Source organism: Bos indicus, chromosome 6 (genome assembly GCF_029378745.1).
Source record: "Bos indicus isolate NIAB-ARS_2022 breed Sahiwal x Tharparkar chromosome 6, NIAB-ARS_B.indTharparkar_mat_pri_1.0, whole genome shotgun sequence".
NCBI classification, from domain to species: domain Eukaryota; kingdom Metazoa; phylum Chordata; class Mammalia; order Artiodactyla; family Bovidae; genus Bos; species Bos indicus.
The window spans coordinates 111,424,695-111,452,579 of record NC_091765.1 but is presented as its reverse complement, the minus strand read 5'-3'; the positions used below and the strand labels follow the sequence as shown (position 1 = coordinate 111,452,579).

General features: G+C 40.3%; 1 protein-coding gene across 2 annotated transcripts in view; it reads left to right on the top strand.

Moving 5' to 3' along the window:
* FBXL5 (F-box and leucine rich repeat protein 5) overlaps window positions 1-27,885 on the top strand; it is a 58,676-nt gene that overhangs the window by 6,294 nt on the left and 24,497 nt on the right. The window contains exons 1-6 of one of the 2 annotated variants that reach the window (XM_070791828.1): window positions 6,808-6,982; window positions 15,094-15,309; window positions 18,052-18,147; window positions 19,474-19,660; window positions 22,215-22,397; window positions 25,095-25,220. In XM_070791828.1, the coding sequence (XP_070647929.1) occupies window positions 6,899-6,982; window positions 15,094-15,309; window positions 18,052-18,147; window positions 19,474-19,660; window positions 22,215-22,397; window positions 25,095-25,220 (892 nt within the window). In that variant the 5' untranslated portion in view covers window positions 6,808-6,898. Of the gene's footprint in view, window positions 1-6,807; window positions 6,983-15,093; window positions 15,310-18,051; window positions 18,148-19,473; window positions 19,661-22,214; window positions 22,398-25,094; window positions 25,221-27,885 lie in introns of those variants that run through there. The other variant, XM_070791829.1, reaches the window with a different exon arrangement.

The following is a 27,885-nucleotide window of genomic DNA, read 5'->3' as shown; positions in this document are numbered from 1 at the left end:
ATGTCCGATTCTTTACAGCACGCCAGGCTTCCCTGTCCATCACCAACTGCCATCTAACCGACTCATCATCTACCACCCTCTTCTCCTTTGGCCTTCAATCTTTTTCTAGCATCACGGTCTTTTCCAATGAGTTGGCTCTTTGAATCAGATGGTCAAAGTAACAGAATAAAAACTAGGAGTGATCAGGCCTGCTCACTACCTTTGTTCTTAGGAAAGAAAAAAAAAAAAGAAACCAACTCATTCCTGTTTTGCCCTTTTCACTGCAACAATACCAGTAAAGAGGCCTCATGTCATCAGACACTTAGGTCACCAGGGAATGATTTGGCATTTTTTCCCCCATAGCATGCTGTTTTCAGAGAGAATGAGTAAAGGAAAGGCGTTACCAGTCCACCAGGCACTACGCACTGTGCATTGTTGCTGCTCTGTTTTCATGCCTTATCTAGTCCCTTGTTACCTGTGACTTCTCTGTGCCTCTGTTTCCTCATATGTAAAATGGAGTTAATACAGCCATTAAATCAGTGCTTGTGCCCTCATCAAATTCAGATGTTGAAACCCTACTGCTCACCTGATGTTATGAGGAGATGGTTGTTAGAATTCCTTCACTTTCATTTGTCAGAAGAAATCATAAAGGCATGATTAAGCCAATAACCTTGACCTTAATAGCAGTTCCTGATCTGCTGTAGTTGCAGGAACCCATAAAAATGATACTAGGCTGATCAATGTCTTCTTTTTAGGGCTAAAGTTTAATGTAAATCAATCATGTATTCTGGATATATCTGGTGATTAATTATTACCTTACTCAGCACATGGTGCAAAAGTTAATAGCTTTTTCTGAAGGGAAGAATGACCCACGGGACTTACTACTTTTTTTTTTTTATTACTTTCTTTCATTTTATTATCTTAAATTCCCTGAAATGACCAGTCCAACCTGGGTGTTACTACTGTTCAGCTAACTACACTGCTTCAAGGTCTAGGTTACAGTGAAACTGTGGAATGCCTTTTTGTTCGTTTGTTTGTTAAGCACCGATTCAATGTGCCTGGTTCTAGGGGTATACTGGTGAACGACAGACACAAACTGGTATTGTGAAACAAAATGTGGTGAGAGTCTGCCTGCAATGCACGAGACCAGGGTTCAATCCCTGGGTTGGGAAGAGCCCCTGGAGAAGCAAATGGCAATCCACTCCAATATTCTTTCCTGGAGCATCCCCTGGACAGAGGAGCCTGGCGGGCTACAGTCCGTGGGGTTGCAAAGAGTTGGACACAGCTGAGCGACTAACACAAGAAATGGTGAAATTACAGAATGCTATGAACTTCCCTCATTCCTTCTTTCTTTATTCAACAAAGATTGAGTACTCAGTGTATGTATGACAGGCATTGTTCTAAGTGCTGAGGATCAAGCCATGTGCCTAGTCTCATGGAGCTCATTGCTCTGTGTAACTGGTTGACCTGAGGTCTGGGTCCACATTTCGAGACAACGCGAGTGACAGATCAGAATAGGGTAAAGTAACAGAAGGAAAATAAGAAAATGTCTTCTGGAGGATATCAGAAAATATAGACCCAAAGCCGTAGTGAAATAGTAGAGTTTAAAAAGAATGAAGACGGGGGAGAAGATCTAGATCTGATAGATAGAGTGCCTGATGAACTCTGGAATGAGGTTCGTGACATTGTACAGGAGACAGGGATCAAGATCATCCCCATGGAAAAGAAATGCAAAAAAGCAAAATGGCTGTCTGAGGAGGCCTTACAAATAGCTGTGAAAAGAAGAGAAGCGAAAAGCAAAGGAGAAAAGGAAAGATATAAACATCTGAATTCAAAGTTCCAAAGAATAGCAAGAAGAGATAAGAAAGCCTTCTTCAGCGATCAATGCAAAGAAATAGAGGAAAACAACAGAATGGGAAAGACTAGAGAGCTCTTCAAGAAAATCAGAGATACCAAAGGAACATTTCATGCAAAGATGGGCTCGATAAAGGACAGAAATGGTATGGACCTAACAGAAGCAGAAGATATTAAGAAGAGATGGCAAGAATACACAGAAGAACTGTACAAAAAAGCTCTTCACGACCCAGATAATCAGGTTGGTGTCATCACTGACCTAGAGCCAGACATCCTGGAATGTGAAGTCAAGTGGGCCTTAGAAAGCATCACTATGAACAAAACTAGTGGAGGTGATAGAATTCCAGTTGAGCTATTCCAAATTCTGAAAGATGATGCTGTGAAAGTGCTGCACTCAATATGCCAGCAAATTTGGAAAACTCAGCAGTAACCACAGGACTGGAAAAGGTCCGTTTTCATTCCAATCCCAAAGAAAGGCAATGCCAAAGAACGGTCAAACTACCGCACAATTGCACTCATCTCACACGCTAGTAAAGTAATGCTCAAAATTCTCCAAGCCAGGCTTCAGCAATATGTGAACCATGAACTTCCTGATGTTCAAGCTGGTTTTAGAAAAGGCAGAGGAACCAGAGATCAAATTGCCAACATCCGCTGGATCATGGAAAAAGCAAGAGAGTTCCAGAAAAACATCTATTTCTGCTTTCTTGACTGTGCCAAAGCCTTTGACTGTGTGGATCACAATAAACTGTGGAAAATTCTGAAAGAGATGGGAATACCAGACCACCTGATCTGCCTCTTGAGAAATTTGTATACAGGTCAGGAAGCAACAGTTAGAACTGGACATGGAACAACAGACTGGTTCCAAATAGGAAAAGGAATACGTCAAGGCTGTATATTGTCACCCTGCTTATTTAACTTCTATGCAGAGTACATCATGAGAAACGCTGGACTGAAAAAAACACAAGCTGGAATCAAGATTGCAGGGAGAAATATCAATAACCTCAGATATGCAGATGACACCACCCTTATGGCAGAAAGTGAAGAGGAACTAAAAAAACAAAGATCATGGCATCCGGTCCCATCACTTCATGGGAAATAGATGGGGAAACAGTGGAAACAGTGTCAGACTTTATTTTTGGGGGCTCCAAAATCACGGCAGATGGTGACTGCAGCCATGAAATTAAAAGACGCCTTCTCCTTGGAAGGAAAGTTATGACCAACCTAGATAGCATATTCAAAAGCAGAGATATTACTTTGCCAACAAAGGTTCGTCTAGTCAAGGCTATGGTTTTTCCTGTGGTCATGTATGGATGTGAGAGTTGGACTGTGAAGAAGGCTGAGCGCCAAAGAATTGATGCTTTTGAACTGTGGTGTTGGAGAAGACTCTTGAGAGTCCCTTGGACTGCAAGGAGATCCAACCAGTCCGTTCTGAAGGAGATCAGCCCTGGGATTTCTTTGGAAGGAATGATGCTAAAGCTGAAACTCCAGTACTTTGGCCACCTCATGGGAAGAGTTGACTCATTGGAAAAGACTCTGATGCTGGGAGGGATTGGGGGAGGAGGAGAAGGGGATGACAGAGGATGAGATGGCTGGATGGTATCACTGACTCGATGGACGTGAGTCTGAGTGAACTCCGGGAGTTGGTGATGGACAGGGAGGCCTGGTGTGCTGCGATTCATGGGATCGCAAAGAGTCCGATAGGACTGAGCGACTGATCTGATGTGATCTGATCAAGGACCTTCTCTATATTCTATTATACAAGAATTGTTCCCATTTCTAAGACAGACTATACACAAGTTATCATCTCTGTATCCTACACAACTAACAGAATGCCTGGCACGGTATCATTGGGCCTAGATCATATGGCCAGATTCCTCACTAATTTATGGGATGCTAGGCAATTAATACCAAGACTTAAGTTTCCTGCAGTATACCTCACACAGTTCAGTCACTTCAGTTGTGTCTGACTCTTTGTGACCCTATGGACTGTAGCCTGCCAGGCTCCTCTGTCCGTGGGATTTTCCCAGCAAGAATATTGGAGTGGGTTGCCATGCTCTCCTCCAGGGGATCTTCCCGATTCAAGCATGAAATGCACGTCTCCTGTGGCTTCCACATTGCAGGTGGATTCTTTACCATTAAGCCACTGGGGAAACCCTACTATGTGCTAGGTACTCTTATAAGCAATTCAACTATATGAATTCTCTTAATTCTCATAACAATCTTATGAGGTAGGTATTTGTCTCAGATGCTCAGACTGTTAAAATACCACAGACAGCGAAAGTCACTCAGTCGTGTCTGACTTTTTGAGACCCCGCAGACTGTACCCTGCCTGACTCCTCTGTCCATGGAATTCTCCAGGCAAGAATACTAGAGTGGGTAGCCTACCCCTTCTCCAAGGGATCTTCCCAACTCAGGAATCGAACCCAGGTCTCCTGCATTGCAGGCAGATTCTTTTACCAGCTGAGCTACTAGGGAAGCCCATGCATAGGCAGGGTAGCTTATAAGCAGTTGAAATTTATTTTCCCTAGTTCTGGAGGTTGGAAGTCCAAGATCAGGTGTCAGCATGCCGAGGGCCTGATTGTTGATTTCTCACGTCTTCACATGCAAATGAGCAGAGAAGGGTAGTGAGCTCCTTAGGGATTCATTATTAGGGTTTTACTTTCATGACTTCATCTAATCCTATTATCTCCCAAACGCCCACCTCATAACATCACATGAGGAGCAGGGTTTCAACATTTGAATTTGAGGGGGGCACAAGCATTGAGTTCATGGCTGTATGAACCCCATTACATATATAAGGAACCTGAGGCACAGAGAAATTAGGGAAGCTTGCTCAAGGTCACACATGCAGTATCCTTCAAACCAGGAATCCAACTTCAGCGCCAAACTGTGCTCTTAAAAACTGCTCATACTGCCTTTCAATAAGTGGCACATAGATTAGAAATAAACGAAAGCATTCTTATGCAAAGTTCTTACACTATTCTACTCCATCATTTATTGAACATTCATCAAACCCCTATGTTGTCTTGGAACTCTCATAGTACGGATGTAAGGGTTGAACAGAATACACCTGCTTCTTGCTCTCCTGGAGTTTACAGTCATTAAGCAAATTACCTAACAGGGCTTCCCAGAGGGCTCAATGGTAAAGAATCCACCTGCCAATTCAGGAGATGCAGGAGACATGGGTTCAATCCCTGGGTCAGAAAAATCCCTTGGAGGAGGAAATGCCAACCCACTCAAATAATCTCGCCTCGGAAATCCCATGGACAAAGAAGTGTGATGGGCTACAGTGCATGGGAGTCACAAAGCGTTGGAGGTGACTGAACACACACACACACACACACACACACACACACACACACACACACACACACACACACACACACACACATTCCATAACCCCAGGTTTTCAACCTTTCCTGTTTTCTCTTCCATTTCTCTGTGTGTTCATGAACCCTCCAACCAACCAGCTGTCGACTAAAAAATAGTCAAAACCTGAAAGTAGAAAGTTATTTTATTTGATGGGACCAGTTAGGACCCAAGCTGGGGAGACAGCATCTCAGTAGCTCAGAGAAAACCGCTCCAAGGAGGCAGGGGCGGGGGAAGTCCAGGCTATATACAAGCGTGCAACAAAAGGAGCCAGGCAGTCTGAACTTCAAAGATTATTGTGATGTAAGAAAAATCAAATACACAGCGTGCTATGTATGGGAAAAGGCCAGCCTCTGGGCTCACTGAACTCAGCCAATTCTGTTTCCTCGATCACCTTAAGGAATGGCAGATAGCTGCTTCTTGCATCCGCCACCCTCCGCCCCACGAGCAACACGCCCCCCCCCCCCCCCCCGCCCCCAGGGGGTGGGTGGCAGCATCTGTTGGATCACAGACACTGTGTTCCATTTTGGGCACCTCATTCACATTGGGATGCCAGAAATCAATGATGGCCGTAAAACATTTCTTATTTATTGACATGGCAGGCAATATTTTCATTTCACACAGTCCAGGTCTGATCTGGACGAGCAAAGCCCATAACAGGGTCTTCCTAGGTCTCCTGGAGGACTGAGGCCAGGATCAGTCGACCGTCCGGAAGAGACTGACCTTTTTCTTGCCAGTGACCTGGTTGAAGTAGTCTTTCTCTCTGAGTCTCAGCTTAAAATGGAGGAATGTGTCCTGCGGTTCTTTCCCCGCAACCGACTTTCTGGGATTATTTACCCTCGAGACTCTCCAGCACCCAGGGCCCTTACTGACATCCCTGACCGGGTATTTCTGAGCTTCAAGCGTCTTCCCGCCTTTGATTCCCAGGAGACACTTTCCCTCCCAGGAGTCTTCCTTCACGATTCCACTCGGCCTTCCCGCCCAGCGCCCAGCCCCCAGCCCCGGGCTTCCCCGCCCGCCCTCAAGCCCAAGGGCCGCCATTGTCCGTCCTCGGCCTGCTCTCGCTGTTTCCCGAGTTCTGGAGCTCCCCAGGCCCGGTTCCCCTCATCGCTGGGGACCCCTGGCCGGCGGGCAGGGAGGTCAGCGCTCCGGCCGGGGGGCCGAGCAGGCACCTGGAAAGGCCTGGAGGCGAAGGGGGGTTCGTGGGGGCCGGGGCGCGCCCAGCGCAGGCGCTCAGGCGAACTGGGCGGCCGGGCCGACCGACCGCGGCCCTTTGTACTCGGCGCCTCGGCCTCAAGGCCTGGTGGGCGCAGCGGCCAAAAGGAGCGCCGACAACGCCTCTGAGACGACACCCTCTCCCCTCAGAGCGTGTCTTTTCTGTTGCGAAACGTTAACAGAGAAACAAACAGGGGAAAAGACTCGGTTTCTTTCTCGGGCAGACGAGGAACGAGAGTGGAACTGGGAGGTGGAAGCGCGAGCCTCCACCGCGCGTCGGGTCACGTGGTTCGGCAGGGACCGCATGGCGGCGGCGGCCCGCGCGCGCCCCCGCGCCTCCTCCGGCAGGGCAGCCCGGGCGCGCGCGCCGACGGGGCGGGCGCATGCGCAGGGGGGCGCGCCGCCTCTGCCCCGCGGCGAGGGTGTCTATGGAGAGGCGGCGGCCGCGGCTGCTGAGGCGGCGGCGGCTGAGGCGGTGGCGATGGCGCCCTTCCCCGAAGAAGTGGACGTCTTCACCGCCCCGCACTGGCGGATGAAGCAGCTGGTGGGGCTCTACTGCGACAAGGTACTGCTGTGCGGGGCCCCGGGCTCCGGGCGGCGCGCGGGCGGAGGGGAGGCGCGGGCCGGTCTCCGGGCGGGCCGGGCCTGCGCGGCGCCCTCAGCGTCCAGGGGCCGTGCGCCGCGCGAACCGCCGCCTGCGCAGCTGTCAGCGCGGCGCTGTCCCCGGGAGCCCGCGTCCTGCCCGGCCGGCCGCCTCGGACGTGTCCCCGCGAGCTCGCGGCGCGGCCCCCTCCCGGCCGAGGGCCTGGCCACCCGCTGCCCTCGGGGGCGCGCTCCCCGCGGCCGCGCGGGCCTCCCGCCGGGTCCCCCGGGGGAGCGGGGCCCCTTCGCCCCCTAGCCTCCCGCCGACCCCTGGGGACCCGGGCCGGCCACCTGCGGGCTTCCTCCGCCCGGCGCAGGCCGTCCTCGCAGCTGCACCCCCTCCCCTTTCAGCCTTGTTCCCCTCCGCCCTGCCCCGGCCGGCTTTGGGGGAGTCTCCCCGTGCCTCTTCACCCATCCATCCTTCTTCTGAACCCCTGACTTGCATCCTGGCCCCGCAGGCATCTTCTTCCCAACTCCGTCTGCCCATTACTATTATTATTATTTTTAAGCGCCCTCAGCTTTGCAGGGGCTTGATGTGGGAGAAAGGTTTCTTGGCTTACGAAGCAGAGAACATTCACTCTTTTATTTGCGGTCATTTTTTTTCTTTTTTCTTTTCCCCCTTGCAACTTTGATTGTCCGGAGCGTTTACTGGAGGTCGGTTTTGTTATGAGACAGCTATTCTCTGCTGGAATTCTTTACGTGGGCTCGAATAAAAGGGCCTGGGAACAAGTTGGTGGAACTGCGAGAGCCGTTTTGTGCTCTCAATAGGTGCAGCCTAAAGCGGAAAAAGCACATTTGTGGAGCTATCCCAGGGCTTTTTGCCTATGATTTTAAAACAGTGTTAGGAGTCATTTTTGTCAAACATTTGTGTTGGGGAGAGTCCACCTTCTGGCAATCCTGCTTTGTGTAGCAGTGAATCAAACAAAAAAGCACTTAAAGACCTGTAATGTTTCAGCATAGAAGTCAACTTTGATGAACTTTCAGAAATGACAGCACTGTTGAGAGAAAAGAGGTGTTCTTACAGCCCAGTGAGTTGGTTGGAGGATGCCCTTAGTGTTCAGTGCCAGGCCACACTTAAAAAAGCATCCACAACCATCTTTTTCCTCCCTCCATTTTGAAAATTAAAAATACACGATTCAGATATCGGTTTAAATACTAGGGTAGTCTAGGATAGTGGTTCTCAACCTTCTTTGCTCATTAGAATCACCTCGAAAGCTGTTAAAAGTCCCGATGCCCTAACCGCTACAATCAGCATTTTGGAGGGTGGGACCCGGCATCAGGTATTTAATTTAAAGTTCTCCGTGAGTCCAGCGTGCAGCCAAGGGTAAGAGCCACTTATCCAGGAGAAACATAATAGGTGCGTAAGTGGTCAGTTAAGTCTGTATACTTTGGATTTTTGAGTTAGCCTACTGTAGTGTTTTTACCTGCTCTGACCTTTGAACTTAGTTATTCTGACAGTATCCTTCAGTTGCAGGAAAGAAAAAAATTGGGGAGGTTTTTTAACTTTCTCAAAATTGCAAAGGTAAAGTTAATGAGGAAGTAATAGAATGTGAAGTCTTCTATTATAGGTTGGGGAGAGGCAGTCCAAGACCACCTGGAATTTTGAACATTTTGGTGCATTTTTCTAAGGACTTAATGGCTTTCATCAGATATCCAAATAATAGTGACCCTCCCCAAATAGTTAAGGATCACAACTTTATTTAGTTACACACTAGACTAACCCAGCCCTATTTAAAAAATTTGAAGCAGTCAGTCACTAATGTTGTGTATCATTACCTGGTGATTGAGAAGGTTAGAACAAATTTTGAAAATACAGTGCCCTTTTTAAAAGCAATATTTTAGTCAAATAAGATTCTTGGTAGTTGCAGTGCGCCTTCTTGAAAGCATTGTCAATTTGATATAGCAGAAATTAAAATTATCACTAATTTTGAATTAGATTGTTGTATATATTCATCAGGAAGACTAATTCCAATTTTTATGAACTATGGATCAGAGACCAAGGTGATTTAGGGGGGAAAATGCATAGGAATTCTACATCTGGATTTCTTTTTGATGCTAATAGTTAATTGAAATTTCTCCTAGTATGCCCTTGGGGGCTAGAAGAGAAAAAAGTATTTTATGATGGCTGAATTGTCTCAAAGGACTATATGTTTTTATTCATTTATCACCTCAACTTTTGCCTTTACCATGTTTTGTTTGGATAGACCAGGGGTATCCAACCCAAACAGCATATAGTAAAACCTCACAAAATGAGAATTAGTTTTTGTACTTAAAGGATACAAGATATGTTAATTCATGGTATTCTTTATGTTGTCTCTGAATGCTCAGTAATTATAAAGAAGTCAGTTTTATTTTGAATATTGACTTTTCAAGTATGGTGTATTTTAGAAGCAGTCATTTGTTTATTAGTAACAACCATTATTTATGTGCTTAGGCCAGTTTATTTAGAATAATTTATTCTAAAGTTGTGAGCTATATTAAATATTGCTCTATAATACCTAATTTAATACTTTGCTCATGGGTTTTCTTTTACATTTATAGGTTTTATGGAAAAGTTTTTTACTCTTGTTATCCAGATAGCAGTCTTTTTAGTTAGGTGTGTGTAGGCGATGTGTAGGCTTAGATTAGTTAGACCAAGTTTGCATAAGTAGTCAGTGATGGATCCAAATGGAAACCAAGTCAGGATCCTGATTCCTAGTTTAATTTTCTTTGTATGAAGCCAGAATAGTTTCTGAAAAAATTTTTGGTGACAATCTATTATGAAATGCTGCTAATTCACTCACCTTCCAAATTGGGATGATTTTACGCAACATTTATATTGGATCACATCCTTTTTCCAGTTTATTCTAATGCCTCAGTTTTTCCCTAATCCTCAAAACTTAACAGCATTAATTCTCCCAATGAGCGTGGAGTTTTTACTGTCAGCTGGCCCTGTAGTAGCTTGTATTGGCCGTTTGAGACCGTTTCTGTTCTTCAGATGATCGTCTAAGGTTTGTGCTGTGTGGAAATCCAGATGACCTATGTTGGGAGCAAAGGGGGTGATACTTGGTCAGCTTTACATTAAAGGGTCAGAAGTGGGCTTACAGTCTCTCTGAGTTGATTTCTGAGAGCAAAGTATGTGATGGTTGTAAGGATGTGCATGGTACAGAGATTTCCAGACTTATACGTTGACCAGCTATTAAAAGTTCAGTTGGTGGAGGCTTCATGGAGTGCCCAAGTTTTTCAGAGAAGAATCTTATGCAATCTATTTTATCATTTTATAAAGATAGGACATTTTATGACCAAAGCCTTAGGGAGAAAACAAGCTCAGAATAATTTGAACAGATTATTTTTTTTAAAAATTGAATGAGTATAGCTTTATGAAGAATATATTTAGTTTTCCTTGTTTTTCTGTCTCTGCATACCTGTTGAAACTGTTACTGACTGACATTGGGAAGATTGATTTATTGGAGAGAATATTGAATTGAGAGCTAAGGAGGGGAAAGAAAAGGGAATTCAATGCATTCTTATTACGTGCTTCTGTATTTTTAATCCTCACAAGAGCCCTGTGAGACAAGTATTGTCCTTATTTAAAGATGAGGAAGCAGACTTAGTGGTTAAGTATTAATAACTTACCGAACTAACTCACTCAGCTTCGAACCTGGGTCTCCCGCATTGCAGGCAGACGCTTTACCGAACCCAGGTCTCCCGCATTGCAGGCAGACGCTTTGCAGTCTGAGCCACCAGAGAAGCCCAACTAGTAATTAGGGGAGGCTGAATTTTCGTCTTTAGGACTCTTTTTTTTCCTTTCTGAAGCCCATGTTTTTGTGTCACCGTACTGGTTCTGCTCCTTATTACTAATTACATGATTTTATGCAGAACATTTCATTGGTGGATCATAGGTTTTTCTGTCAGTTTGAGCAGATAATTACTAAGGTTTCTTCATTCAGTGTAAATCTGTCTTGATTAAATGAAAGGATTATCTGGCTGAGGAACGAAAAAGTAAAAACTTACTTGGGGTAATATTATTTGAGTTTTTGTTATGCTGTTTTTCATATCTGTTTTTGAACTTAATACATAGTCTTTTTTAAGTGACACACAACTTCAACTCAGTTTAAAGCCAGGCTGTAAGTATGATTTTACATTGTAGAGTGTCTGAGACAGAAAGTCAGTTAAAAATTCTTTGAAAATATAGGAGGTACAATGCACTGAGTGTTGTTGTTTGTTGATTATATGCATCCTGGTCCTGTGTTAAGTTTACCATACATCAAGGGATATAAGCTTACAGGTCACTTTGGAACTTTTATAATCCTACCGTGTTTTTCAGAGTGAGTTCTGTGACCCATTAGTGGGTCATAGAGTCAGTTTTGTGGATCAGAAATAGCATTAAAAACATGAAATAGTAAAGTAAATGATAAAGAGAACATCACAGGTTAGGGAGGGAAGTGTTGTTTCCTGGAATTTGGTGGAAGTGTCTGTGATGTGTATGTGTCTGGACTGGAGTGTATTTCACACTAAAGGTCGTGGTTAAGCATGGCTGAAAAAACTCTCTTTGGAGCCGTGGTTCTCAAGTGCAGCGCTGCTCACATTTTGGGCCGGGTGATGCTTTGGTGTGGAGGCTGTCCTGTGCACTAGGATGTTTAGTCCTTTCCTGCCATACCCACTGAGATGCAGTAGAGACAGCTAAACATTCTCTAGACCTTGTCCATGAGTTCCTCAGTGAGAAGGAGTCCTTTAGAGCAAGCACTGACAGTGTACTCTGTTGGATCTGAAAAGATAGCTTCATGATGGAGACTAACATGATGTCTTGTGGGAAGTAAGTAGGTTTCACAGGCCCAGAGACTTGATCTCTGTTTTTGTGTCTGCGAGTTGTATGGTTTGGGATAAGTTATTTTCTCTGAGCTTCAGGTTTTTCACCTATAAAATGGTAAATGTAACATCAATTTACTAGGATTGTTGTTAAGAATTAAGTAATACGTGAAATTATTTAGTATAGTACCTACCACATGTAGGCCTCAATATGTCCCAGATGTTATTAGTGTCTAGGTTTATTTTTTTTTCAATCAAGTCTCTATGATTGAATAACTTTGCAGAGGCAAGCAATTTTAAACAATGATTCATATGCGTAATTTTTTTAAAAGTTAATTTGTATATGCTCAGGTTATTCTTTTTACTGCACTCACTTTAGATACCTGGTTAAAGACAGTTGCTCTTTTCAAGTGGAGAAAAACTGTTGGGTAGAATAAGGACTTCTAATGATAACTTTTTTTGGGCTAAATAGCTCAGTTGGTAAAGAATCTCTCTGCAATGCAGGAGACCAGGGTTCAGTTTCTGGGTTGGGAAGATCCCCTGGGGAAAGAAATGACAACCCACTACAGTATTCTTTGCCTGGAGAACTCATGGGCAGAGGATCCTGGCAGGCTACAGTCCATGGAGTCACAAGAGTCGGACACAACTGAGTGACTAACACTTTCACTTTCACTTTTTCATAGGACTAAGAGAAAAACCTAAGTAGGATTATGTATGTTATATTCCTTGTTCTTTAAATATATTAGCTTATTAAATTGTCACAAGAGCCTTATTAGGTAGTTAATGTCATTAGACCTGTTTTACTGGGGAAGAAGGGGAGTGAGGGACCAAGCTGGCAGAATGGGTTCACACCTAAGCAGGCTAGCTGCAGTCAGCATCTGTAACCGCTCTGCGGGACTGACTCTGTACTGCAGAGAGTGCTTTCCTCTGATTTGGGTTCTCAGTCTGTAGCATGACCTGATCTTTACCTGAGCTTGTTACTAAATATGAAAGATTTTCTAATAGTCCAGTGAGAACATATGTAAAACTTCCTGCGAGTCTATTAAGATGTTATTTTCCATAACTCACGTGAGGGCATTATTTAGTTTTCTGCTATCCTTTTTGTTTTTTAAAAAATTTTATAGTTATCACTAATGTTTTCATTTGTTATACCTCTTATCAATATCTCTACTGACTAATTTTTAATAGTGACACATGATAGTATTTGCTGAGATTAGCCACTAGTGAATTTTGTTGTAATTTTGTGTAACATTTCTTAGGATAAAATTTACAACCTTGGGTTAACCATCTTTATCCAGTCAGTTATTTTTGTGTGGCTAAGGAGCTAAGAATGGTTTTTACATTTTTAAGTCTTTGGGAAAAATAAGAATAATATTTTATGACATGCAAAAATTATATGAAATTAAAATTTTAGTTCCCATAAATATTAATAAAATTTTATTGGAATATGGCCATGGATTCATGTGACTACTTACGTGCTACAACAACTAATTAAATAGTTGCTACAGACGGTATGCCCCACAAAACTTAAAATATCTGGCCCTTTACAGAAAAAGCTGCCAGCACCTGTTATAAGTAATTTATTTATTGTGATTGGTTTGTTATTTTATTTCCCATCACTAGAATGTAAACTTGATAGAGGCAGAGACGTCTGTTTTGTTCACTGAGCTATCCCAACTACCAGAAACAGTGACTGGCTTATAATAGCTGCTCATTAAATATTTGAATAAGGTTTTTTAATATGAAAAATAAAAAAATTCATTTTTACATGAATTTTTATAAAAATGAATGCTTAATTTTCAAAGTAATGATAGCTAATGTTTACTAAGCACCAGTTTAATCTCACAGCAGCTATGTGAAGTACAGGTAGTTTTATCATTCCCATTTAACACCGAGAAGAAACTAAGACGTTGGTGAAAAATAGCTCACCCAGAGTTACTGAGCCTGGTGGACAAGTAGGAGGGAACCACCCCTAGAGAATCTGACTCTAACGTCTGCTTTTTTGTAAATGACCCTTATTCCTCGTTCCTCTGCCTGTCACAGAAGATCCTTGGTTAAATTATATAGTGGAATAGTCTTACTTTAGGAGTCTGTCATCTTTCTGATGCTGCATCATGAGCCTGGTCTTCTTGCCCAAAACAGGCAATTAAGACACCATAGACTGTTTTCCATTTTGGGGATACTAGATCAGACTTGGCAGAATAAATCTGGGAAGTATGGTGTTTGTAGCTTCTTCTTCATTTACTCTGTGTTGTTTTTAACCTAATCAGATTTTCACTTTTAAAATGGGTTTTGAAACTGGAATTGACATCATAGAAGATGGATTGAATATGACAGTGGAGATAACAGAAGGTTTGAATATTACTTTGAACTTCAGCTTGAATCAAGTTTCTTGATAATATGTATGCTTTCAACATGAGAATTTAACTTGACATTAAATGCAGAAAAATAAAATTATATCAGGATTGTCATTTTCTCTTGTTGAACAGAATTAGAGAAAGTGACTGTGTATATATTTATTTATATTTTCATTGATTTTTAGCCTTTCCTTCAAGAGCATGTACTTTCTTATGCCCTGATGTACAAGGTTTTCACATTGTACTGCTGAAGTGCCTCCGCTCTAGAAAAGTACATGGGTCCTTATATAAAATGCTAATTGTTTACCATGGTTTTCTTTAAAAAAAAAAAAAAAAAAGAGTTCTCCTAAAATTAATAATGTTCTGATAGCTTAGTACTTTATTTTCTGAACAAATCATACTCATCTTGATATTAAAATTAAAACAATTTATAATAGAAAGTTTCTGAATTTTTTATATTATAAAAGTAGTATAATAGCATACAGGGCATTTGAACAAAGAAAAAAGTGTGTCACTTTATCCTAACACAGCTCCTTTAATGTTTACATATAACTCTATGAAGTATCTGTGTTTAGTATATGGAATTTAGTATATGGATATAGAGTAATGGAATTTTAGGTTTTGAGGGAGTCTGGTTTAATCTGATATTTAAAGAAACTGTGATTTGTTGGTGTATACATCCTTTCCTTCAGAAATCAACATCTTCCTGACCTGGGGCACTTTTTATTATACCATAAAAACTTATAATTTAGGAGTTTCCTTTTCTGCTTTAACAAAGTGTAAGGGAGGTATTTTGCTCTGTACAAAACTAAGTAGGAATGCATTTGAATATTTCCTCTTGATGCATATTTGCATGTACTTATTATGTCTTCTTTTTAATTTTTTCCAGCTTTCTAAAACCAACTTTTCCAACAACAATGATTTCCGTGCTCTTCTGCAGTCTCTGTATGCTACTTTTAAGGAGTTCAAAATGCATGAGCAGATTGAAAACGAGTACATTATTGGATTGCTTCAACAACGCAGCCAGACCATTTATAATGTTCATTCTGACAATAAACTCTCTGAGATGCTTAGCCTCTTTGAAAAGGGTCTGAAGAATGTTAAGGTGAGTTGTACAAATGGATATTTATCACAGCTCGTGCCATCTTCTGATATGTCATTGCCAAAACTTGTTAGTGTTTCATAGCAGATGATACCGTGTTTTAAAAAAATGACACTTGTTAAAGACAGTAAGGAAGACTTTTTTCAGGGGATTACTGCAGTGGAGTTTTGCAGTCAGGGAGAGAGATTGGGCTAAACTCCCGAGTATGACAAGGGCTAGTGGGGAAAGCCAGAGAGCAGGCTAAGGTTCAGGAAAATTAGTAAGAGGAAGCATCAAGGCTGGGAGATTCCGGCTAGACTGACCCTTGTTGCCTTTTGCTGAAGACAGACCAAGGTGGCAAGAGATTGAGATGCATAGATAACAGGGTTATCAAATGCTGAGGGTGGTCAGGGTAGGGTGAATAAACTGATTCTGGATGATTTTTGCTGAAACTGGAATAACTGGGCCAAGGACAGACCTCAGGGTCAGAGCCTAATTGAGAAGACTCGGCGGAGCCCGAGAAGACTCAGGTTTGTGAGCATCTTTGTCGTACCTCTTTGTGGTTGGTTAGTCGCTGTTTTGCTACCCTATGGCCGGTAACCCACCAGGCTCCTCAGTCCATGGAATTCTCTGGGCAAGAGTACTGGAGTGGGTTACCATACCCTCCTCCAGGGGCTCTTTCCAACCCAGAGATCATACCTGGGTCTCCTGCTTTATGGGCAGATTCTTACCACTGAGCCACCAGGGAAGCCCCAATAGATGCAGTTATTGGTGACTAAAGGTAAGATGGGCTTCTCTTGTAGCTCAGTTGCTAAAGAATTCACCTGTAATGTAGGAGATCTGGGTTCGATTCCTGGGTCCCAAAGATCCCCTGGAGAAGGAAATGGCAACCCACTCCAGTATTCTTGCCTGGGAAATCCCATGGACAGAGGAATCTGACAAGCTACAGTCCATGGGGTCGCAAGAGTCGGACAGGACTTAGTGACTAAACCACCACCAAAAGTAAGATTGTTACTTAGAATGAACAGGGCCATAGGGCTGATTACAAAGAATAATTTTTAATTGTTTAACAGAAGATTAAAGATATTATTGGGTATCATTTAGGATAATTGTGTAGAGAAATTTCTCTATTAATTTTATTTATTTATTATAGGGTATTTGAAATTTGATCTTCCTCTGTCCCCCTTTTGGCTTGGTGAAACATGGACTTCAGTTGCAGCTCTGTCAGACCACCATGGACATTTCATTGATAAGTTTATATTCTAGAAAGAGTGTTGTGCAGCAGGGAAGAGGATGGATTGAAGGGAAAGAAAAGGCTCAAGCAGGATGGTTGTTATAAAAAGATGATTGTAATAGTCAAGAGTATATGGTAGGCGCTTGTAGGGAGGTGGGAGATTGCCTAGGGAGAGGTACTGGGAAGGAAGGTGGTATTTATTACATGCTTCATTATACTCTTTCATATTTTGTTCATGCGTTACCTATGCAATGAAATGATTAAGATCAGAACAAAAGTAGTGGCTAGCAAAGACAGAGGGGAGGGAACAGACTTCAGAACAACGTAGGACATGAGACTGATAAAGGTAGTGCTTGCGAACAGCTTCCCTAGTGGCTCAGTGGTAAGGAATCTGCCTGCCTGTACAGGAGAAGCAGGTTCGATCCCTGGGTCAGGAAGATCGCCTGGAGGAGGAAATGGCAGCCCACTCCAGTATTCTTGCCTGGGAAATCCCGTGGACAGAGGAGCCTGGTGGACGATGTCTATGGGGTCCCAAGAGACGTTCCTGACTTGGCGACTAAACACCACCAGCGCTTGCATGTAACGGGGGAAGGAGAAAGAAAGAAAATGAAACTGAGACTCGAGCTTGACTTTCTAGGGAGTACAGATGAGACTTGGGGAATGAAGGGATCCCGTATGGACAAGTTGAGTGTGACCTGTTTGTGCAGTCCAGGTGCACGTTGATTAGCAGGAGGAAGCAGTGGTTGGGCTTCAAGCTTGGAAGAGTAATTTGGTTTGGAAAAGCAAATTTGAGTATGCTTAGGGAAAATGTGTAAAATCCTGAGAGAATAGGACGTTGGATAGACTGTTAGGAAGCAGTTGACTATAAATTAGTTCAGAAAGGAGGAGACTAGAGAGAGAGGACTCAGCAGGGAATAAAATGTTCCCACATTTTATCAGTTTCACTGTTTTGTAAATTCTCCACATGTAGTGATGGATAAGTTACAGAGAGATATGATCTTAGTGTGAATGGGGAGGAACAGTGTAGCTGTTGTCCAGGATTACAGTGCTTTACTTCAAGCAGTAGCAAGAGCCTTGCCTTTAGAAGTGTATGTGGTGTTCTGCAGGGTCATGCAACAGCTATTCTGAATTGTTCAGTGGAGGATACACTAGGCGACCTTAAAGGGATTTTGTAGTGAATATAGTCCAGTAGACTCTTGTGGACTGCTTAGAGGTATATTAGGAAAATGAACATATTAAAATGGTATTAAATACATGCATTAGAAATCAGTAAAAGTTTTGAGCATGTGCTTGCTATTCTAGACTTCTTAAAAAGAAGTAGGAGATCACATTAGTAAAGGATGTCAGGATTCTTGAAAGAGATGTTTCGAGGCCATCTTTTGTACTTAGAAAAGTACAGAGCCCACTTTGGTATTTGTTAGTCTAATTTTTTTCCTGAAGTTTCAAGTAACATTTCAAACGGACTTTATAGGATCAGATATAATATAAATTAAGATGCAAAATTTTTATAGAATACAATTTTTTATTTCTAGAATGAGTATGAGCAGTTAAATTATGCAAAACAACTGAAAGAGAGACTGGAGGCTTTTACAAAAGACTTTCTTCCTCACATGAAAGAGGAAGAGGAGGTAAGTATAATTTTTCCTCCTTGTGATTTTGATCTATAAAATTAAAAAGTGTTATTTTGATTCTTCAAAATAATACATAGGAAGATGAACCTCTAGAACATTTTAGAAAACAAAAGAAAAAACCCAAGGGAAAAAAGCATTTATTTTGTCTCCTTAGAGAGCTTATTGCTTTCCATTGAATGAAGGATGGATTCATGTACTCAAAACACATTTGTTGTTTTACTGTGTGGATGTACCATGTTGAATGTTAACTGTTTATGCCTCTAATGTCTTTTCTGAACTGTTAGCAGACTTTTTTTATATATATATTTTAATGTTTTCTGTGTTCATCCTAAGTTTAAACATTTTTAGTGTTCTTTTTTTTTAGTAGTGGATTTTAGTAATTAAATGGTGGTATTGAACTTAGCAGCCTTATGCCCAGTGCATGCCTGTTAGGATGTCACTAAATGGATGAGCAAAACACTTCCTCATTTTCTGTTTTCTCTAAATTGGGGTGAGTATCAGGAAAGGAATAGAGGGAATATTTTGTGAGGTACTGGATTTTTGTTCAGCTGTAAATCAGGTATTATAGTGGTTCTCACTGTAATAAGGCTTCACTTGATAATCAGATGGCTATTAAAAACAAATCTACTTTTAAGCCCTTCCTAGATCAGTTAAATCATATGGAAAGTAGGTATTAACCTGGGTATATTTTAAAGGCTCCCCAAATCACTGTAAAATGAAAATATGCAACCAGTTCTAAAACCACTGAGTTATTAAAGCAGTGTTTCTTAACGTGTGACGCACCACTGACATTATCTGTGGAGCAAAGGAAAAAAGTGCCCTTAGCTCCACCTCTGAAGATTCTGATTCTATCAGTTGGAGGTTGGGACCAAGCATCTATTTTGAAGATGAAATCTCCTAGATGATATTGAATAGTTGAAGGAGTCATCGAGCTCTGATTTTTCTGGTTCCAGTGCATTGGGTACCATTCTCATGTGATTCAGAGGCCCTGCTTGGGTAGAGGTCAGTTACTGTAGTGGCAGAAGACAGTTAACTGACTTAAATGTCTCACCAGAAGAGGATAATTAAGAGTGTATGATGCAGTGTATGCAGGAAGACCTTCTCGGTCGAACACTTTCAAATCGACTGAAAAAACCATAGAAGGATCTTGATGGTGGTATTCTTTGCAAGTTTTGGGTAAATTAGCTTAGTGTTAACAGCAGCTTTTATGCCTTCCAAATATGTGGTCATAATAGTACACTTGAACTATTAATGCTTTAAAAGTTAGAGATTAAAACAAAACTAATTAAGCATATTTCCTTATGAGTATTGTGTTTCCTTTAGGTTTTTCAGCCCATGTTAATGGAATATTTTACCTATGAAGAGCTTAAGGATATTAAAAAGAAAGTGATTGCACAGCACTGCTCTCAGAAGGATACTGCAGAACTCCTTAGAGGTCTTAGCCTCTGGAATCAAGCTGAGGAGCGGCAGAAGTTTTTTAAATATTCTGTGGATGAAAAGTCAGATAAAGGTGAGAGTTATATGTTTAGATAGCTAGTGATTTATTCATCCCAGGGCCATTTACTTCTTGTTGTTATGAAGTTAATATTTTGCTTGAAAAATAATTGAAGCCATTTGTTTTCAAGTATAGTAAATTTAATTGAGGACAATAGTTTCTTAGAATTTATTGTTGTCTGTGATAATTTATGGGCTTCCTATGGATGTGAGAGTTGGACTGTGAAGAAAGCTGAGCGCCGAAGAATTGATGCTTTTGAACTGTGGTGTTGGAGAAGACTCTTGAGAGTCCCTTGGACTGCAAGGAGATCTAATCAGTCCATTCTGAAGGAGATCCGTCCTGGGTGTTCTTTGGAAGGAATGATGCTAAAGCTGAAACTCCAGTACTTTGGCCACCTCATGTGAAGAGTTGACTCATTGGAAAAGACTCTGATGCTGGGAGGGGTTGAGGGCAGGAGGAGAAGGGGACGACAGAGGATGAGATGGCTGGATGGCATCACTGACTTGATCGACATGAGTTTGATTGAACTCTGGAAGTTTGTGTTGGACAGGGAGGCCTGGCATGCTGTGATTCATGGGGTCGCAAAGAGTCGGACACGACTGAGTGACTGAACTGAACTGAACTTGGTGGCTCACTGGTAAAGAATCTGCCTGCCAATACAGGAGACATGAGTTCGATCACTGGGTGGGGAAGATCCCTTGGAGAAGGAAACGGCAACCCATTCCTGTATTTTTGCCTCGGAAATCCCATGGACAGAGGAGCCTGGTGAGCTGCAGTCCATGGAGTTGCAGAAGAGTCAAACTAAACTTAGCAACTAAACACCAGTGATAATTTATACAGCTCATTTATTTGGGCCACATGCAATATAGTATTTCTTAAAGTAGTTTATATATAATAATATTGATTAGCAGTAATAACTGTCAATACTACTTCTTATATATAATAATATTTTAATAATATTTCAATAATACTAGGTATTATTATTATTTCCAATCAGAATTATTGGAAACTACCATATGTAGAGCACTTTTGCAGTATCATCCAATTTTCTGAGCTCCACTGACCACAGTGGCTGTTTATATCTGTCCCTGGTTTTGTTAAATCAGTTTTCAAAATCATTTAATGCTTATAGTTTCATCTTTACCCTTTCTCATAGCTTATATGCAGAAATACACAGGGGAGTGAATATGAGAGGTGTAGTTTTCCTGTGTATATTCAGTTTGAGAAAATAAATGACAAATGGAAATAAAATATGCCTGCTTTTTTCCTTAACAGACTGTTTCCTCATTTTTATTCTTTCTTTTCTTCAATAACTTTGTGTTTTAAAACATCATTAAATAAAATTATTGATATCCTTAGGCTAGTAAAGATTCCTTTGCTTTTGCTAGATGAGCATAGCAATGATATTCCTTAAATTGCTTCAAAGTCTTTGAAATTGGTCCTTTTCTCTTATTTTTGTTTAACAAAGTAGGTGAGATGCATGTTGAACGTGTTGAAACAAAATTGTTTTTGTAGGTTAGGCTGTAATTAAACCCATAAAGCTTATGTGCTTCACTCTGAAGTACAGCTTCTGCCTTACACACCAAGCCAAGACCTGTTGTGTCTGGTTTGGTTGTAATTATAACATAAGATTTAAAAACACCACACTTGTTACATTGAGTTTTCCCATTCCTTCAAAGTAAATTATAGCTGTGTTGTGTTTAAAATATTTGCCATTTGAAAAGGGTTAGGTTAAAGTAATTTCATGATAGCATTTCTTTATTTAAGTTGCTTTGTGAAAGACAAATGTATAAGATATTCAAATTCTTCTCACTACTTTAATGATGAAACTTTTTTATTTTACATTGTTTATTGTATATCTCATTTTCAGTTTTCCTTTGGAATATTGCTACTGAAATAATACATTATAGGCAATTGGATGTCCAGCGACTGTTTTCTGTAACAGTTGCTGACAAAAGATCCTTGGTAAATGTATACCAGCATTAGAAATAATTACGTTGTATTGTCTCAACTGGCTCTTAAGTAGGATAAGTAGATTAGGGCACCGAAAGGTTAAAGAGGTCAGATTTCACGAGCTCTTACATGAAACGTGAAAATCAAAGAGGAAACACAAGGGAAATACTTGTCATGCATGAACGGAAAACACGGTGAGATTGGTATGTCATTATAAATGCCTTGGAGATCTCATAATCTGGCTGACTCTATATTTGCTGACTTAAAGCTGTGTAACCTGTTGGATTGCTCTTTCAAATGATGCTTCTTATACTATAAAGTGAGCATTGTTTTTTTTTTTTGGTGACGCCTTTGTAAAAGGAAGTCAGTTCTGTGTTCATTACTGTAGCTCCCACTGATGCAGTATGATTTGGGCCATGATCGTTTAACCCTGCAGATCCTTAACAGTTTAACATCTCCATGTTACCTCTAATCCATGTTATTTCCTTTTCACATCTTGCAAGCAGGAAGGAGTGGACTTCAGGCACTGGATTTTACTTATAGAAATGTGATTGTAATTTCTTACTGCATTTGCTCTTGTAGCCTTTAATGTTAAACTTTTCCTTCTTTATTTCAGAAGCAGAGGTCTCAGAACAATCCACAGGTATAACTCATCTTCCTCCTGAGGTAATGGTGTCAATTTTCAGTTATCTTAATCCTCAAGAATTATGTCGCTGCAGTCAAGTGAGCACTAAATGGTCTCAGCTGGCAAAGACTGGATCACTCTGGAAGCATCTTTATCCTGTTCATTGGGCCAGAGGTAGGTAAAGAGGTACTTAATTTGTTTTAAAAATATTTTAGTCTTTTTTTTTTTTTTTTAGGTGAACACATATAGACATTAATAAGCAAGGCCAGAGAGGGAAACTCTTGAAAGGTTGACTAAAAGCTAGGTTTTATAGTTAGATTATAGGTCTTTCTTTGTATACAGTTTGTAAAAGCTAGTAATGCTTAAGTATTCATGGGTCAATTGTGTGATATGTGAATTTCCTTTAAAATAATTATGAAAAAATAATTGGGGATGGAATGAAAAATAATTGGCAAAATGTTGGTAATTGTTGAAGATAGGTGATAGGTACATAGGTGTTGGTTATCCAGCTCGTTTAATGCTACTTACTCCTACTTTTGACTGTGATTGGAGTTTTCCATAACAGAAAGTTAAAACTAAAATTAATAGGTTGTCAGAGCAGCTTTAAATAATTAGATGAGTATTTTAAAAATACAGAATAATCTGATAAAATTTAAAAATGAGGCAGTATTGTTTCCATTTTGATAGTGGCTCAAGATAACTTAATTTGTTTTTGTCTATAGCATATTTTTTTGTGATTAGTAATGCCTCATTCTATAACTTAACCATTTTGAATTAGTTAATTTCATTGGGCTAAGGAAAGAAAGAAAATTTTGTTTTCATGAGCATGTGATGCAGTCATGGTATAAATGCAACTAATATGGCATTTATTCTTCTGTCACTGAATTAAAACAAGTTTTCTAGGTGAGTATTTACTTCACATTTACATTGTTTTTTTTTTTTAATTTTCTGTAATTTGTCACTTTGACATGGAAATATATATTATTTTACATAAGCTATAAACCTAATTTTAAAAGTTTTATTTTTTTATATTAATATGTAGCACTTTTAAAATAGGCTTTTGCTGGGTATTTAATGTTTTTTCATTAAGTTGTTTGGAGTATTAGGTAGACTTATATAAACCAAGTGATTAGAATTATTAACGTGAAATAATTTTTCCTATTGAGGATAATAATATATTAAGTCAAATAAATAAAAAGTCAAATAAAGCAAGTATGGATATATCAAATATTCTTTTTTAACTGTATCTTTGATTATGAAAAATTACTATTAATACATAATTAGGTACTGTTTGATATAAATATCAAATATAACAATGATAGGCTAGATTTCTGTGACATTAACTAGATCTTGTATATGCTGTATTTTGGTTTTTTCTTTCTGTTTTTAATATACTTTAAAAGTTCCAATAAAAATGATTTTAATTTATTTACAGTATTTGTTTCCTGTTGTTCTCGATCACAATTGATTTTACCCCTTCCAAGGGATGTTTTGAAATGTCCCCTGCTTTGAAATGGAGGCATTCTTATTTGTCCCAACTTGGAGTATTACACTGACATCCATTGAGTGGAGGCCAGAGTTACTGCTCAACACCCGTCCAGTGCATAGGAGGGCCCTCTGCAAGGAAGAATTAGCCAGCCCAGAATATCAGTTCAGTTCACTTCAGTCGCTCAGTCGTGTTTGACTCTTTGTGACCCCATGGCTCATCCTCTGTCGTCCGCTTCAGGATATCATTGGTGCTGAGGTTGAAGATCCTTAACCTTAGAATCCAGTCAATCCTAAAGGAAATCAGTCCTGAATATTCATTGGAAGGACTGATGCTAAAACTGGAAACTCCAATACTTTGGCCACCTGATGCAAAGAATGGACTTACTGGAGAAGACCCTGATGCTGGGAAAGATTGAGGGCGGGAGAAGGGGACCACAGAGGATGAGATGGTTCGATGGCATCACCGACTCAATGGACATGAGTTTGGGTATACTCCAGGAGTTGGTGATGGACAGGGAAAGCCTGGTGTGCTGCAGTCTATGGGGTCACAAAGAGTTGGACACGACTGAGTGACTGAACTGAAGATTGAGGAGCACTAAGTTATTGATAGATTTACTAATGTTAGGAGTTCAGAAATTTAATTGTGCATAGTCTCTTCACAATCAAGTAATTTAATTTCAGTGCATTCTGCTGGATCTTTAAATGTATAGTTTACCTTATTTTTTCCTTTGACTTCTGTTCCCACCTACTTCTGAATTGCTGACTAATTCATTGCTGAATAGAAAGTCTTGCTTCGTTTTGTTTATTAGCTGTTGTAATGGAGGTATTGCTGGAGCCAGTGTTGAAGCCACAGCAGGGGAAAGAGGTTTGGTTGTTTTCAGTCATTTCCGAAATTGCATGTTAAGACTATTGATAATTATTTGTCGTAGTTCTTTTGGTGTGTCTGAAATTGAATTTTCTGCTTATTTAAGTGTACTTTTTAAAATCGCAGTTGAGTATTTCTAACAATAGTTAGCTCATTGCCTAGAACTCATGTATTTTTTTTGTGCCGAGATTTTTGTTGTAAATAAGTTACGTTAGGAGAAGAAGAAGAAAAAAAATTTTTTTTTTTTTTTTTTTAATGATAGCCAATCTAATCTTGGGCTTCCCTGCTGTCTCAGACAGTAAAGAATCCACCTGCAATGCCGGAGACCTGGGTTTGATCCCTGGGTTGGGAAGATCCCCTGGAGGAGGGCATGGTAACCCACTCCAGTATTCTTGCCTGGAGAATCCCCATGGACTAAGGAACCTGGTGGGCTATAGTCCATGGGGTTGCAAAGAGTCGGACACAGTTGAAAGACTAAGCACACAATCTAATGCTCCTTTTGTTTACTTGTTGCGTAGGTGACTGGTATAGTGGTCCTGCAGCTGAACTTGATACTGAACCTGATGAGGAGTGGGTGAAGAGCAGACGAGATGAGAGCCGTGCTTTTCAGGAGTGGGATGAAGATGCCGATATAGATGAGTCTGGTGAGCTATGCTTAGAATTAAAACTGTTACATAGTGTTTTAATAATTAATGTTACATTTAACAAGGACGTGGCGAAGGAAATGTCTACCCACTTCAGTATTCTTGCCTGGAAAATCCCGTGGACGGAGAAGCCTGGTGGGCTGTAGTCCATGGGGTCGCAAAGAGTTGGACACGACTGAGCGACTTGACTTGACTTGACTGACTTTAACAAGTACGTAGGTGCTAGGATTTATGTAGTTTGTGTTTTCTAAAGTAACTGGTGTTTTTAAGCCTACTGCTTTTAAAACTTTGACAGAATAGTAAGTGTACTTAGAATTCTGTTAAATTTTTAATTGTGTATAGGCTTGATTCCCATATGCTTTTGTATTTATGCAAACACCTAAAAAATCGGAAGATGATGGCTTTTTTCCTTATTGAAGTAATATACATTTATTTTAGTGCTCTGCAGTTTACCATGTGTTTTTAGGGCCACTTCATTTGATCAGTTCAGTAGTATTTTTGAGTTGTCTGTGGCCCAGAGGAAGCAGCATGAAGCTGTTTATTCATTTGTAAACAGTCATGCCACTTGCCTCATGTGGTGGCTGTAGAATTAAGAAGTAATGTATATGGGAACTCCTTGTAAATGGTAGAGGATTTTATAGACTAGTGTAGGCATTCATTTAGCACTGTGGGAGAATTCAGAGGTGACTAAGACTTCGTGTTGCCCTCAAAGAACTCACAGACGGGAGAATTGAGAATACAAGATTCTTCTTCATGGTGCATATTGGAAAATGCTGTAGGAGAGGTGCAGAAAGATGCTTTTTGGGAATATGGAGGAGAAGGACACAATTCTGTCTTGATATTATCCTAGATAATGATTATTAAAAGATGATGAAGTAGTAAAAAGAATTGATGAATAAGATATTCTTATACATCATAAAATTGAACTTGTAGGAATTTATTTGTAAGCTGCCCACTTATAGTTAGCTGGGCTGGCAAAATAAACTTGTGGAAAGTAAGGACTATAAATACAGAGATGACTCTTTCAGTATCAGGTTTATTTTTATGAAATAAACAATGTGGCATAGTTTTAAATGTTTTGAAGGTGTCATATAAGGAAGAGGTCTGTTCCAGTGGTATTTGGTGATATGCTTACCCTGTGGCAGGCACTTTTTTGGCATGAGGTTAATATTGAACAAAATGGAAAAGAATCCTTGGCTTTGTTTAGCTTAAAATTTAGAGGAGGTGACTGAGTAAACACAGGCAAAATACGTACTTTATTAGGTAGTATCAAGTGCTGTGGAGAAAAATAATGGAAAAGTGTGTCAGGAAGAGAGGAAGAAGTTACCATTTCCCATAGAGTGGGTAGTAAGGTCTCTTGAGAAATTTGAGCAAAGCCTCAAGGAGTTACGGTCTTTAGTCTTATGTCACCTTAGGGAAGTGAAACTCATTCAGTTGTATCTGACTCTTTGTGACCGCATGGACTATACAGTCTTTGGAATTCTCCAGGCCAGAATACTGGAGTGGGTATCCGTTCCCTTCTCCAGGGGATCTTCCTAATCCAGGGATCTTGCCCAGGTCTCCCGCATTGCAGGCGGGTTCTTTATCAGGTGAGCCACAAGGGAAGCCCAAGAATACTGGAGTCGGTATTCATTCCCTTCTCCAAGGAATCTTCCCGACTCAGGAGTTGAACCGGGGTCTCTTGCATTACCGGCAGATTCTTTACCAACTGAACTATTAGGAAAACTTGATTTACCCATTCTAAAAAAATCAATTCATAATATCTGCGTTGAGTTTTAAAGATCTTATCAAACTTAATGTGTTTACTCAGCTCTTAAAGATAGACAAAGAGACTGTTGTTTTCTTTGACTTTGAAAGGGAAGGGTTAAGGTTATAATGATGGAGCCTTTCTAAGGTAATATATCTTTTTAGCTGTGTAGTATATCCAAGACTAAACTGCCATCTATGTTAGTGCTTTTTCAGCTTAGCTGTTTTTACTAGTCTTGCAGAGAAGTTATTACTCTTCATAGGATGTTTTGTTTTCTTTTTCTTAGGATTTCACAGTAAACAGTACATATTTAGAGACAGCCACAGAAACAAAAGAATCATTTGGAAATAAAATTATAGTAGAATAAATAGGGTTCACTAAAAGTCATTTTTATTTGGAAATAAAATTATAGTAGAATAAATAGGGTTCACTAAAAGTTATTTTTATCCCTATATTTTACATTTATGTTTGGGTAAAGGAAGAATTTAGAATAATATCTGTAACATGGAAACATTAGTCAAAATTCAGAATTACTCTTTGTACTTAAATTCCTTTTGTCTGCTACACTCAGTTTTGTGTTAAATGAGACTTCCTTAGCTTCTGTTGAACTGTTTTATGTTTAGAGACGTTCGAGTTAGATCTTCAGGTAAGCAAGAAAGTAATAGGATAAGATTATTAATTCATTGTTCTTAGTGTAGTGTGTTTTTTCCTTGTATCAAATTGGGTTTTTTATTTTTTGGTTTTGGTACTTGTTACAGTATTGCATCCTTTTTTAAACATCTAAGCTTTATAGACGTTATTAAGCAAAAAGCAAAAGCTTTGCTCATTTTTAATTTTTTAAAAATTCTAAGGTATTTTTCCTTCCTTGACTCATTATGGCCAACCTAACTTGTTTCAAATCTCTTCTAGGTCCATGTC